This window comes from Lissotriton vulgaris, chromosome 12 (genome assembly GCF_964263255.1).
Source record: "Lissotriton vulgaris chromosome 12, aLisVul1.2, whole genome shotgun sequence".
Taxonomy (NCBI): domain Eukaryota; kingdom Metazoa; phylum Chordata; class Amphibia; order Caudata; family Salamandridae; genus Lissotriton; species Lissotriton vulgaris.
The window spans coordinates 70,069,844-70,084,973 of NC_141700.1; the positions used below are offsets into that span (position 1 = coordinate 70,069,844).

Consider the following 15,130-nt stretch of genomic DNA (forward strand, 5'->3'; position numbering starts at 1 on the left):
TGTGTAATTTCGAAAACTTCCTTTGCAACATTATACGCCCCTAATTTCTATTTCTATGGTAGAGGCTGAATCACGTTTTTAACACTCTTGAATTGTCATTGTGTACATTACCAGCCTTGTGAAATAAATAAAATAATCATTTCTGAGAATTTCTAGCACTGTCCCATTGCCTGCACTGAAGTGTCTTACTGTTACCATAGAGGCAACAGTTCCCTGCTGAGAAGTGCTGAAACTGTCATTTAGGAAGCACCCAGGGCCTCCTGGGAAGTGCCAGAATTATTGTATGAGAAGCACTGGTGTTCTGTTAGGAAGTGCCACGTCATCCAGAGGAAAGGATCACCACTACATTGGTGAACAAGGCAAAGTTTCTGTGCTGTGCATGGCACCAGATCATAGATGGTTGAGTGTAAGGAAGGGTAGGAGACGGGCATGTCTTGAAATAGCAGGGGTGTATGAGCCTGCTTGGGGAAGGGAAACTCTTAGTCCCACAGTCTTGCCCTTGCAACTGCAAATGTTGTCACAGAGGGGTCCATCCCACCGTGGATCCTGGATGCAGAGGGGCTGCAAAATACTTCCTCCAAGCTGGTATCAGAAAAGACCAACCTCCCCGCGTCTACCTATAGCCAGGAGTACGGTAGCGGCAAGGGCAACGGAGGAAGGTAGCTCAGCCTTCGAATATCTGCAAGCGGACCAGAGATCAGCCCTAGATCTTCCCTAGGCCCTGGCATGGGCTGGCATTCAGGGGTTCTGGCCAACAGATGCACCCCCTGAGGCTTCAGAGGGGATGTGGAGGGAAACAAACAGAGGTCTTTCTTTGAGGATGCACAGACGTTCCCGCTCACAGGTGAATCTGTTGCACGTTGTACGATTTCACTCGCCGGTTTTGATGCCTTTTCTTTGCTGGCTGTGGCTTCTGTTGGCAATGGATGGGAATCGCCCACATTTGGCTTCTTATTGACCCCGCAGAGCTGACCCTTGCGGAACTTGGCGCGACGATTTTTAAACCAGACCTAAGGAAAGAAACAACAACACTGATTTAAATATGCATTAGCAACATGTCGAATGTTCAATGATAGAAAATAAGAAAAGGAACTAAAACAGGACAAGGGGATACAAGAAAATAAGGTAGGCAGTGGTCTGCCAAGGTTAAGTAAGCACTCAGGGCAAATAGTTATAACGATCAGATTGAGAAAAAGCAAAAGGAGGCTGAGGAACAATAATAGACAACAAAGAACAACGCCTATTGAAAAGACCAACTACGGACAACCGAATACAAGGTCCAGTGCTAAAACAAGGATAAGCAGAAGCAACGCCCAGCATCAATGGGAGAGGCAGCTACATAGGGGGATGCTAAAGGCAAGGTCGAGTTAAGAACGGTCAAAGGCAGTGCGCTAAACAAAATGCGACTGCCTAAGGCAACATTTAAAGAGAAGCCAAACAAGGAGTGGTCAAAGGCAATAGGAAAACAAACACGAAACGACCAAAAGCAACGCACTATGAAACACTTTCCCAGCAAAAGCAACGTGTATTCAGAGGGCAAAGATGAACAGTAGAAGGCAATGTCCATTGGAAACCATACAAGAGCAGAAGGCACTGTGTATTGAGCAGGCTAACAAGGAGCATAGAAAGAAATGAACAATGAGAAGCAAAACAATGAATGGTTGAAGATAAATTCAGTGGCCAGACAAGCAACAAACAACCAAAGGCAATGCCGAATGAGACAATAACTATAAGAAGCTAAAGGCGCTGTCCAATGGGAAGACAAACCAGTGGTAGCTGAACACAATGCTCACTGATGGCAAAAGGCCATGTCCAATACATATGTAATCAATGGAGTACTAAAAGCAATGGCCAATCAGAATACAACCAAGCAAGAGAAGACTAATAACGGGCCAAACGAGGGGCCGTTGGGGCAACATCTAATTAGAAGACACAGGTCAACAGAAGATGCCCACTGAGGAAACCAGTGTTTAGCAGTAGACAGTGCCAGTGAGGACACAGAGGCGAGTCACCAGTGTTGGACAATGTCAATTTAAGATGGACACAATGGACGGCAGATGGCAAACTCCACTGAATATTGGTATGTTGTGCATAGAAATGTATGACACCATTTAAGGTAATGCCCACCAGGATAGACAGGTGAATCCTGAATGAAGGATGGGATATTATGGATAAATTGAATGGTGTAGAGAGATATGTTAGTGGATTCATACAACTCAATAGTTATATTCACATTATGGCAGGTCTTTAGGAAAATTAGGAGAGATACCTTGTCCAGCCAGTTCCAGGTGAATTCTATTGTGGCCAGTGCCGTCAGAAATGTAACAGCTAACCAGTTGCCGGCAGTAAATGGACACGATCTTGCATTTTTTAAACGTAATTACAAGCTTTCATTGCACTCTCAAATAAAGAAGAAAAAAAACTAGCCTATTCCAATGCTACCTCCGAGGACCTAGCAGCCCTTGATTCCAGCAGGTTTAATTTATTCGAAATGTATGCAATGGCGCTATCAAGGGTGGGATAGGGGTGTTAATATGCTAGTTTGACTTCTGGAATGTGCACTACTTCCCAGAAAGATGCACCTAAAGTGAAGCAACTAAAGCAGAAGCTTAAAGTCCATCCTAAAGTAGGAACTAAAATAACGTGCATGTTACACCCATGTTGAAACACTGCTCCGCGTAGTGTTTGCAGCCAGGATTAACTTCAGAAAGGGTTGTCTTTCAAAAAAGACTGTAATTTTGAATCCATTGCTCTATGCCCCAAGAATATTGAGAAACATTTACGCAAAAACAAGTTATTGAGGCATAAATACCTTGAACAGAAATATTGCAAAGGTAAGCTTATTTAGATAAGTACAGGTTTATTTTATTTAACTTCATATATACGTATTATGGTGATAAGTATCTTCAAGGCATGTAGATGGTATTTTGGATCTTAATATTTAAGCCTTAATATTTTCGCTCTAAATTCGTTTTCCCTGCTATTTTGACATAGAATCCCATCCAATCAGGGAGCTGCATGCAACCAGCTGTGCAATCTCATCTGGTGAGAAATGATGATCGGAACCACCTAGATATGCCAATGGTCTGAAAGGCACAAACTCTTAGTCCCTGAGGTTGGTCATACTTTTTTTACCCTGCCCCCATCTCCTTTGAGACCCTCATGTTCAATTGGATGCGATTAATGAAATGTAATTTTTTTATTCAAACATTTTTTTGAGTTTATTCCTATAGGATAGACTGCGAATTCATGATGATTATTGTGCAGCTTCTCAACAATCATTCTAATTTGAAGGACAAGGGAACTTCGTTCAAATTCGTATGCAATATGAGCACTGGAGAAGAAGACAACCTGGAGAGATTTTTTTATATATTCTTTATAAAACAGGGCAGTGTAGTCATCCTGTCCCAGAGCCTTGTGGGAGGTATGCCCTGGATTGCATGGACGATAGCCCCTCAATAAATGGCACATGTGGGCATTGTTTGTGAGCCTCATCCAGGGACTGCAGTCGGATAGGATCAAAGTGCTTCACCACCTCATCTGGGGGGCAGTGAGGGTGGAACTATACAGCGCAGCATAGTATGACTGCATCTGGCGCGTGATATCCTCGTTGGAGTGGCAGAGTTGTCCCTCGTCATCGAGGGGATCAGTGATGTAAGATCTGTCTGGTTCTCAAGCAGGGATGCAAGAGTTTTCCCAGTCCCGTCTCCCTTCCAGTATCTTCGCCGAATGGCCTCCTTATGGAGGTAGTGCGTTTCCCTCTCTGCTTCTTATTGGTACTCAGAGAGTTCACAGCGCGACTGCACCAGTATCTGTGGGTGCTTTGACGTGAAGCATTGAGTCTCCAGGTCTCACAGTTCCTGCTCCAGGCGGGATAGGCGAGTCCTCAACTCTTTGGACAGCACTCAGGTAAACTAGAACCACACCTGGAGCCGCACCCTGTGACCTGCCCTCGGTTCACCCAGTGTGCATGACATCTTTGACAGCACTGACACACACAAAGCCAACACACACCCTACAGCCACTCAGATAGCATCAGCATAAAAATAATGCACCCTCATGCTCACAGCATTCCATCATAATTATCCATCTGGATTGTGATTCATTTATGGAAAACACTTTCCAAGCTAGGCATTAAAAAGCAAAGAGTTCTCTCATCCAAGTAAAAAAAAAACAGAAAGCCATGTGGCCAACCCATTTTAACTCATAGGTTGCTAACATACACAAAGCACCAATCCAAAACAGACACCTCCGAGGGGTGGCATTCCCAGATCCACATGAAAGGAAGCACAGGTTGAAAAGGTGCTTTGATGCTATAGTATATATTTTCTGCCCCATTCTCATATGTTATGATATGCTACTGGCATTTGTGTAAACCGCGCTACCATTACTAAGTGGCTATTTTGAAACGAAAGGTAAGGGATAAAAACGATCCCATGGCCATGAATTTGCCTGTGCTTGGTGTGCCTTATTTAAAGAGCCCTAAAGCTGGCAGCAAACTGTTGGGTAGGAACTGGTGGTGTCTGTTTCACCTGAAATCAGATACAAGCTCCAACAGGAAGTTGCGGCCTCCCTGTCGGTACTTAATAGAGAAAAGGCATGAGCAGAGGTAGCATCAGCATTGGCAGAATCAGCACTAGAGGCACTTTTTCCTGCTTCCTGCTCTTTGGGGGCACTCTGCAGTTTGCGGCTTCTGTGCCAATGCACTGCCTAGGTTGTTGCAGCTAGAGCCGCACCATGGACTTCAAGTTGTGAAATCCAACCTTCCATCTGAGCATTTACAGTAAAATTAGCTGTGTGATTTGAAAGAGGGAGAACAGATATGTGTGTGTGTAATGTGCATATGTGAAGAGTGTGTGTATGTGTTATGGTATGCCTGCATTCAATGCCCTAAAACAGTACAAACTGCCCCGATGCCATTCCTCGAAGCAGAATCCGGGCTAACAGGGTTTTACACAGCAGTTGGACCCATTCAAAGAACCCCCGCCCCACTCCAAGTCATTGCTGAACTGACCAGACATATTCCCCCTCCACCGAGTCTACACACACATGTGCATGGGTATGTATAACTCATGCTGGTGACCAGACTGATCCTCATATTGAGAATGTATGTATAAAGATATGTGTGTCTTGTATAGGAGTGCCATAATAATGGGTGTGGCAGCCATAATGGCGGCAATTTTGGCGTGATGGTGTCAACATTGACATAAGAGCATCGTCTTTGGCTTCTTGTAGGCTTCCTGATATCTGCAATCCCCCTCAGGCATATTGAGAGTATGCATGGAAATTGGAAACCTCTGCTTCGGATCAGTGTTTCTAGTATACTATTGTCGGCCTTAACGTCTTGTAGTCATTAGACGCATATGGTGGCAACCACTGGCATCAGGAAGCTACTCTTACAAATCTTCAGACATATGATTATACATTCAGTGGTAGTGTTCAAGAGTGGCAGCTTAACTTGGAATGCGGACAGTGGGAGAAGACAGAAAGAGATCATTTCTCTCATCTATAACTGACCTCGCTGGCAGCAGCAACTAAATAAGAGGATTTTCAGCTTTTTTTGTGCTGATCATTGGAGGGAATTGTGAATTGCCCTGAAAGTCAGGGGAATAGAGTTCCAGATCCTTGGTGCGCTTCCTGAGAATGATTGTATCAGACTTTTCAGATGGTCAGTCTTCCTCGTAGCTTGAGTTTCAAGCAAGATGGTTCCTGACCTCCTCAATAGTTGCGATCCTCCTGAAATCTGCAGTTTACAATGAAGGTAGTTTGGCGTGCCCATGTGAAGTGATCTGTGAGTAGTGTATATCAGTTAGAAGACACCCCTTGCGTCTATGAGGGGCCCATTCCGTGAGATCAGTAGGGCAGATATATGGTCCTGTTTTCTTCCTTCGGGTCTATGGCTATGTGGTGGGCTGCTTTGAGAGGATTCATATGTCATTTAGGCACCCTCGCTAGTAGGGAGATCCCACAGCCTGGTCTTCACAGTATTCGTGCCTCCACCACTTCTTTACAATCATGTCAGGGATGAATTGCTTGATACTTTTAAGTAGCTTGAGTTGAATCTTAGCTCCCTTGGTGAGATGGTTGATATATAAGTGGATGTCGTTGAGGTGTCTGTTCAAGGCGAAGCCTAGTTAATTTGGCATGGTTGACATTGATCGGTAAAAAAATGAATAACCGAGCTGTTCTTGAGCCTCCTTTGTACAGGTTGTTGCATTTGTGAAGGGGAGATGGGAGGAATTCCGGTTTCATCTGGTTTACGTCCGGGTAGGGGAGAATATATCTAATAGAGGACTTCGGTGAGAACTTGTGATAGTATCGCAATGCCTTTTGGGAGTGTTGATTTTGAATAAAGTTGTGTGTTGTCCATGTAGAAGTGATAGGAGATGATTGAATTAAGGCGGAGTCTAGAGCTTTCGTGTAGATGTTGAAGAGGGTGGGTGCAAGAATTTAGCCTTAAGATACACTGTTAGCTCCATGTTTTGTCAGTGATTCTGGAAGAGTCCCTTACTCCGTGGAATAGTTTGGGGTTAAAGCTCACTGCAGTTCAGAGTGACCACGAACACCCTTTCCCTCTGGAAGCTCAGGAGCCACCTTTGCTTACAGCAGTGAACGGAGACTCTGCTATTTCAGCACAGGGGCAGCCAGGACTCTGGCTATGAGAAGAGATTTGGCCGATTCTTGAAGTGCTCTAGGTTTATCCTTCTGCTGTGGGGTATACAGTAAATAGGATTGCGAAAAAATCGGTGAGGTCGGGGATCTCTCCCCGCTTGTTTCTGCCCCTTTCTTTTATGATACTGTGCCTCATGCTAGCAAGGCTCAAGCAGCTTCCCGGGTCAGGGAACCTGCCTGATGGCTGGCACAGATGCAAGGAGGTGCCTGTGAATTCCATTAGATGGGTTTTAGGGCTGGCAGAGATACAGCCCTGGTCTCAGGCATGACATGTCCAGGTGCCTCCGTTGTGACACGCTTCATACAGAGTCACTTATAAAGGCAGCCAAATGCACTTAAGGCTTCAGTGCTAGAGTTGCCAGGGGCCACCTGTCAATCAGTCTGTCATCTCACCCTCCACCATCACGTCACATGGTGGGGAGGGGTGGGGTCAGGAACCCCACTGATCTCAACCCACCTTGTGTTGAAATAGAAAAGGGTGGGGTGAAAAAGGAAGAAGCTGAAAGCAGGTTTGAGCATTCATTTTCCTACTTCAATGATTGAGGCACGAAGGAGCTGTGCGACAGCTCTAGGGGTCAATAAGGTATGTTACCTTTACCATGCAGCCTGTATCACGTGGTACCTTTACCATGATGTCTTTACAATACAGTTAAGTAGCAATAACGCTATTTTAGGGTTCTTTACACCACTAGACTTTACAACACAGGTAAGTTATAACAAATTTTAAAAGGCATAAGCACTTGTTTATATATATATATATATATATTGGGAGCAGGGGTAGAAGGCGGGGGTGTGGGGCAGGGTTGGGTATAGGGGAGGTAAGGGGATAGTAAAAAAAAGAAAAAAACCGTACCCCGCACATCTCCTCTGACATCCCACCGTCGCCTCTACTGGCCGGTGTTCCAGGAACAGGAAGTACCCAGGCTGAAGCTCCCCTGAGCCAATCACAATGCTGCAATGCAGCATTGTGATTGGTCTGAGCGCCATGGTGGCGCTCAGCCAGGGAATGGAAGCCGAGGCATGTTCTTCACCCAGGCTTTAATGCAACCCGGGGGAGAACATGCAAAGTGCGTAGGAATGGTTGGCCATCCCCAGATAGCTGACAAACATTCTTGTACACTTAGGGAGTGCAAACCACTCCTCCCTGCTCTCTCAGTAGAGCAGCCCCGCCTGCAAAGCTGCCGCAGCGGGGACAAAATAAAATTATAATTACCTCGAGTTATTATCATTTTATTGGTTACTTTATTACACTGCTGCAAAGCAGAGTGGAGACGCTACTCCGCCTTAGCGAAGGAACCGCCACTGACTATATATATAAATGTCCACAACACAACTCCCAACAGCTATTCAGTAACGCATATTATTAGTCATTTGGTTTGTAAACGCCCAATTGGGAATGACACACATATATATTTCTTTGGGGGGGATTCATTGCCCTAGTGCTTAACAAACCACAGTTTTTGCAAATCTTTCAGTGTTGATTCAATTAGCTGGGTTATAACATTAACCAGCGACAATGGTAACATGTCCAATAACATGAATACATCATGTGACCAATGCTTGTGGAATGCTGTATATTGTGTGCTCTTTAATTCTTGATTCAGATAGAGTACGTCTTAGATTGTACTCTGCAATGTATATTATTTTGTCACAGATATTCTTGCTTTTTGAGTGTTTATTTATCCAATATGCTACACAAACACTAGTCAAATGAATTGTACTATGGGCTTACATTTCATGTAAATCAAGATTTCTTCAATGTCTGTAACTGCTTTATGCCTAGTATGTCTTCTGTGGCCACTCTTAGCCATAAAACATGAAGTGGTATTTAAGGGCCTGAAAATGACGGCCGGGCTATGTGATCAAGGTGACTGTGTCCACCGAAACTCATCGTCCAGCGCTCATTTCTGCCTAAAATAAATACCTTTACAGATTCCTGGTTGCCGGTCCCTGCTTTCATCCTTGGATGCCCATTATCACAAATGGGATCACCCTTTAAAGTCAAAAGGACCTGGGTATCATATGGTATAGAAAATCAATGTCCCAGACTATCATAATTTTTATACTTCCAAATGAATTATATGTATAATCAGTACGGCACATACGATCGTAGGCACACACAGAAAGAAAAAACTTAAAAATGAGGACTGATAAATAAGTTTATTCAGTCACATATAAGTGTAATTTAGACCTTATAGCATAAGAGTGGGTACAATCCTCAGCTTCGGGTCTTCTTCAGGACGGGGGTGGGGGGGTATCATGGATCAAAGTAAGATGAGCGACAAGGGCTGTAGCCTCAAGGAAAAGTTTTAATCAGGTCCTGTAGATGCATCAGGAAGGGAGGGAACATGTCCCAACACCGCCGTAGTAGAGATGCAGCGTTCTAGAGCCATGAAGGTGAGCTAAACTACGCGGTTCTTGTATGAATTAATCCTGTAGTTCTAACAGTGTGCCTTCTCCATCATGCACGCGCTTTTCCTTGAGGCTATAGCCCTTGTCGCTCAACTTACTTTGATCCATGATACCCCCAACCCCCGTCCCGAAGAAGACCCGCAGCTGAGGATTGTACCCACCCTTATGCTAGAAGGTCAAAACGTTGACGCATCCTAAGAAGCCTACAACCTACATCTACCCCCCCACTCCTGTTCCACAGATGAAATTACACTGTGAGTTGCAACAGTTTAATTAATGTTTTGTATGCAACAGTACCGATAGGGGTAGGCTAGAATACTACAAGGGTGACTGTGTTTCAATTGCTATAGGCCCCTTTTTTATGTACCTGCGAAAATTTCAATTTCCAACCTTCCCTTTTCCTCTATTCTTTCATATGAGCACCAACTTTCGACGCACTTTTTCCTTGCTGATGATAACCGCCAAATAATATGTATTGAAATGACTGAATTGTGTTTAAATTGAAATATTTTCTTTATGTGACTGAATAAACTTAGTTATCAGTCATTTTGAAGTTTTTTCTCTCTGTGTGTGCCTACGATCGTATGTGCCGTACTGATAAGACATATAATTCATTTGGAAGTATAAAAATTACGATAGTCTGGGACCATTGTTTTTCTGTACCATTCATCCTTGGAAGAACAGGATTGATGCTTATCTCTCTCTCTCTCTCTCTCTCTATATATATATATATATACACACACACTGTACCGGTCAGCAAGGTAGCGACTAACATTGCTCTATAAGCACTGGCAGCTGAGGAGCGAACGCAGACAGGTGCAAGCAGCTGCAGGTAATTAAAAAAAAAGGTCAAATGCATGAATACATACAGGTAATGGTGTGTGTGCATATGTACGCTTATGTGAGCATGTGTTCCATATGTATGAGTGTATGTGACTATGTGTGAGAGAAAGTGAGTAATGGGAAACTGAGAATAAATGACAGTGAGACTGTGTAACTGAGTGAGAACACGTGAGTCAGCTTGAGTGAGACTGTTAGATTAAAAGTTAATGCAAGTGAGTGAGCATGACATAGTGAGTGAAAATGAGTTTGCAGGAGTCCAAGGAAGTTAGAGGTAGTTAGTGTGCAAGTGTGAATGAGAATGAGGGTAAGTGATTGACTGAATATAAGTTGGGCTTCCGGTTTTCCGTTTTTACTGATTTTAACAGATAAATACAGACAGAAAACAATGTGTTTCCCGTCTGTATTTATTTTTAAAAGCAGAAAAATACGGAAAATGGTGTTTGTTGTGAAAGACTCTCCATGCTGTCTTTCATGAATTCCAGACAATAGCTGAGCAGATAGACAGCTTGGAGAGTTAAAAAACAGGATGAGATTTCCTTAAATACAGGCATATGCTGACACATATTTGTAGTATAACCCTAAAATGTACCTGTGAGTGTAGTCTTTTGTTAAGAGTGGCACGTCCAAGAGTTAAATAAACGTTGAAATATACCATTTTACACCTTCATTCATTTTCAAAACACAAAATAAATATGAAGAAATAGTAATGAGTTGGCCAAAAAATAAATGTGGATAAATACAGAAGGAAATGTTTTAAAAAGAAATACCGTCAAATCGGGAGCCCTAAATATAAGTGAACAAGAGTCAGTGAGTGTGTGTTATGCTAGCGAATTTGCTGCTGGCTCTGGTGCACGGAGGTGAATGCTGGCTTACAGAGACATGCATGGCAAAATGCTGGTCCTGGCATACAGGGAGCAGCCAAGGCAAAATGCTGTTCCTCCCTATTTGTAGAAAATTCTTGGCATAAGGGTAACTCATTTAAAAATGCTGGCTCTGGCACTGTGGAGGTAAGTCTTGGCAAAAAGGGCACCAATGGCAACATGCTGGCGTTGGTACACTTTAGGTCATTCTTGGCATTTAGGACACTTATTGCAAAGGGCTGGTGCTGGTATAATGGAGATAATTCTTGGCAGATGAAAACTGTGGCACATTGGGGAGGGCAGGCAACCATGACAAATTGCTGGCCCTGACATATTGGTGGTAATGTTTGACATAAGGTGACTTGTGTTATGAGGATAGCATTAATGGCAACATTTTGCCACTGGCATATTGTATTTAAATCTTGGCATAAGGGGGCACCCATGACATGTGGGGAGCAACTATAACAAAATGCTGGTTCTGTGGTGATTCACATGAGGAGGCTCCCACTGCCCATTTTCAAAAAATTAAGGTAAACTTTTATTGAGCCTCAAGCTTAATTTTCTTGGCAAACTATGAAAGAACTTAAATGTTTCAAGAGTGCCCTTTCCGAGCCAATGGCATTTGGGCAAATGTATGTAAAACTGGTGCTTCAGAATGCATTATTTGACCCACACTTTTTCCAAAATGTTCATGTCGAATGAGGGAACTTTCCAAACCCATCTAGAAACTACCAGCTTGCTTGATTTTCTCGCTTGCAAGAATGTTGGGGTAAGTATTACACCCCGCCACTCTAACGGTCATGTGCTCTTCCCAGAATGCATTTCATGACAAAGGAAATAACTGGAGCATCTTCCTGTATACATCTGAAATAAAGTCAGGCGTTGGGCCCACTAGAGCATCTATAGAAAGAAGTCCCATACCTGGACTCTGGCTTCGGGTAAGTTGACGTAGAGGGCCAGCTGCTCTCTCATGGCCACATCAGGGTACTGTGTCTTCTCAAAGGCCTTCTCCAGGGCTTCAAGCTGGGGGGCGGTAAAGGCGGTGCGGCTGCGGCGATGTTTCGGGTGGCTTCCATACCGGGCCTCCAGCAGGACTTCTATGGAAGATACCAAGCGAGCAAATCAGGAGACAAGAGTGGGCCAATGGAGGAAGGGACAGAAGAGTGGGCCCACAGGGGAAGGGACAAAGAGTGGGCCACGCGCTTGTGGAGCACAAGGAGGTGCACACCAGAAGCCACTGACGGGTCACCAAAGGATAGCACCATGTGGAGATATCCTATCACAGGCAAGGAATCACAGCCTCTTAGCACAGCCATGGATGCCAGTTAAGAGTAGCCTGGGGGCGCTGGGACTCGGTGTTGCTTTATCCTTGGCACCCCCCTTGGCAGCCCCTGCTGCTCTCAGAGCTCAAGAATGCAGGAATGGCTGTCAACGCATTATTGTCTTCTTGCGTTTCCCACTCACTCTTTTTCCATGTCCCTGAGATCAGCATCAACTAGGAGGCTATGAAGGGGTTAAGGGGGAGATATGGATCTATGTGGTCATTTGGGGTCAAATGGCACCTGGTATCACTTTGTCTAATCCTCCCAATGTGCTGCTGGTAAGAGAGAGTAGACTGACTTTATATTGAAGCATAGCTGCTTTCTCTCCCTCCCTCCCTCCGGAAGCCCCCCTCCCTCACCTCCATCCTACCTGCCAGGTGGTCCACCAGGGAGATGGTGTGCAGAGGCGATGCCTGGATGCTCGGATAGGAATCCAGGGTCTGCTGCTGCAAGCTGTAGAAGAGCGACAGCGGGCTCACAGCGCCTCCTGCAGGTACCGGGTAACCATTGCTGTCCATGTAGTACATCCTGGGACTTCAAGGGAACAGGTGAAGGTCACAGGCGTCCTCCCTCCTTACTAGAACACACAGAGACAAAAAAACACTCATTGTAACTCTGCCTCGGATCGGGTGGTGTCCCGTCTACAAAGGCAGGGCTTTGCAAAAGCACAGCTCTCCGCACAGCACTAGCCCACACCGCAAACTGCTTCTTGGCGCTTAAGTACCTGGTCGCATTATTACCCACACATTGAACATATACAGCATAGCCATAAAATATTCTATCCCCTAACCTGCAAGTGAACACAGATCGCTGTAGCGCAATCGCAACCGACTGAGCTAAATATCACATCTCCCCTGCACGGGAGAGCGTGGTACAGCGAGAAAACAATGGCACTCTCAGTCTGCCTCTATAGGTCAACAGGAAAGGACTGGTTTTTTTAACGTTTTTTAATATTTTGCTCAAAAGCGCCATCTTGTGGCACGTTACAGCCTTTGGGACCGAGGAGCTGTGGGTCCAGCAACCTACTGTCGCTGGAAAAGGAACATCTGTGTGGTCACAAGGACGTCGTTCAACCAAGAGTACAAACCTGTACCAAGAGAGTGCCAGGCCAGTGAGAGCACCGCTGTGCATTGGGACCTCGCTGGGAGCTTCCCAGGCCCACCTGTGGTGCTTCGGCATCAGACCGAAGCACCCTTCTGCCACGGTGACAGACCGAAGCACCCTTCTGCCACGGTGACAGACCGAAGCACCCTTCTGCCACGGTGACAGACCGTAGCATCCTTCTGCCACAGTGACAGACCGAAGCACCCTTCTGCCACGGTGACAGACCGAAGCACCCTTCTGCCACGGTGACAGACCGTAGCACCCTTCTGCCACGGTGACAGACCGAAGCACCCTTCTGCCACGGTGACAGACCGAGGCCCCCTTCTGCCATGGTGACAGACCGAAGCACCCTTCTGCCATGGTGACAGACCGATGCACCCTTCTGCCATGGTGACAGACCGAAGCACCCTTCTGCCACAGTGCCAGAGCGAAGCACCCTTCTGCCACAGTGCCAGAGCGAAGCACCCTTCTGCCACGGCAGTGACAGAGCGAAGCACCCTTCTGCCATGGTGACAGACTGAAGCACCCTTCTGCCACTGTGACAGACCGATGCACCCTTCTGCCATGGTGACAGACCGAAGCACCCTTCCGTCACGGTGACAGACCGAAGCACCCTTCTGCCACGGTGACACACTGATCCACCCTTCTGCCATGGTGACAGACCGAGGCACACTTCTGCCATGGTGACAGAGCGAAGCACCCTTCTGCCATGGTGACAGACTGAAGCACCCTTCTGCCATGGTGACAGACCAAAGCACCCTTCTGCCATGGTGACAGACCGAAGCACCCTTCTGCCATGGTGACAGACCGAAGCACCCTTCTGCCACAGTGACAGACCGAAGCACCTTCTGCCACAGTGACAGAGCGAAGCACCCTTCTGCCACGGCAGTGACAGAGCGAAGCACCCTTCTGCCATGGTGACAGACAGAAGCGCCCTTCTGCCACTGTGACAGACCGATGCACCCTTCTGCCATGGTGACAGACCGAAGCACCCTTCCGTCACGGTGACAGACCGAAGCACCCTTCTGCCACGGTGACACACTGATCCACCCTTCTGCCATGGTGACAGACCGAGGCACACTTCTGCCATGGTGACAGAGCGAAGCACCCTTCTGCCACGGTGACACACTGATCCACCCTTCTGCCATGGTGACAGACCGAGGCACCCTTCTGCCATGGTGACAGAGCGAAGCACCCTTCTGCCACGGTGACAGACCAAAGCACCCTCCTGCCAGGGTTACAGAACAAAGCACCTTTCTGCCACTGCATCAGACCGAATCACCCTTCTGCCACGGTGACAGACCAAAGCACCCTTCTGCCAGGGTTACAGAACAAAGCACCTTTCTGCCACTGCATCAGACCGAATCACCCTTCTGCCACGGTGACAGACCGAGGCCCCCTTCTTCCACGGTGATAGACAGAAGCACCCTTCTGCCACAGTGACAGAGCGAAGCACCCTTCTGCCAGGGTTACAGAACAAAGCACCTTTCTGCCACTGCATCAGACCGAAGCACCTTTCTGCCACGGTGACAGACCGAAGCACCCTTCTGCCACGGTGACAGACCAAGGCACCCTTCTGCCACGGTGACAGACCGAAGCACCCTTCTGCCACAGTGACAGACCGAAGCACCTTCTGCCACAGTGACAGAGCGAAGCACCCTTCTGCCACGGCAGTGACAGAGCGAAGCACCCTTCTGCCATGGTGACAGACAGAAGCGCCCTTCTGCCACTGTGACAGACCGATGCACCCTTCTGCCATGGTGACAGACCGAAGCACCCTTCTGCCACTGCATCAGACCGAAGCACCCTTCCGTCACGGTGACAGACCGAAGCACCCTTCTGCCACGGTGACACACTGATCCACCCTTCTGCCATGGTGACAGACCGAGGCACACTTCTGCCATGGTGACAGAGCGA

General features: G+C 46.5%; 1 protein-coding gene across 1 annotated transcript; it reads right to left on the reverse strand.

Annotated features, from left to right (window-relative positions):
- Positions 1-617: 617 nt before the first annotated feature.
- On the reverse strand, positions 618-12,636 carry LOC147673326 (diencephalon/mesencephalon homeobox protein 1-like). The gene is made up of 3 exons (XM_086947164.1): positions 12,480-12,636; positions 11,709-11,884; positions 618-1,010 (listed from the first exon to the last, which is right to left on the reverse strand). The coding sequence occupies exons 1-3, from the start codon at positions 12,634-12,636 to the stop codon at positions 618-620; spliced, it is 726 nt and encodes a 241-aa protein (XP_086803290.1).
- Positions 12,637-15,130: the final 2,494 nt, after the last annotated feature.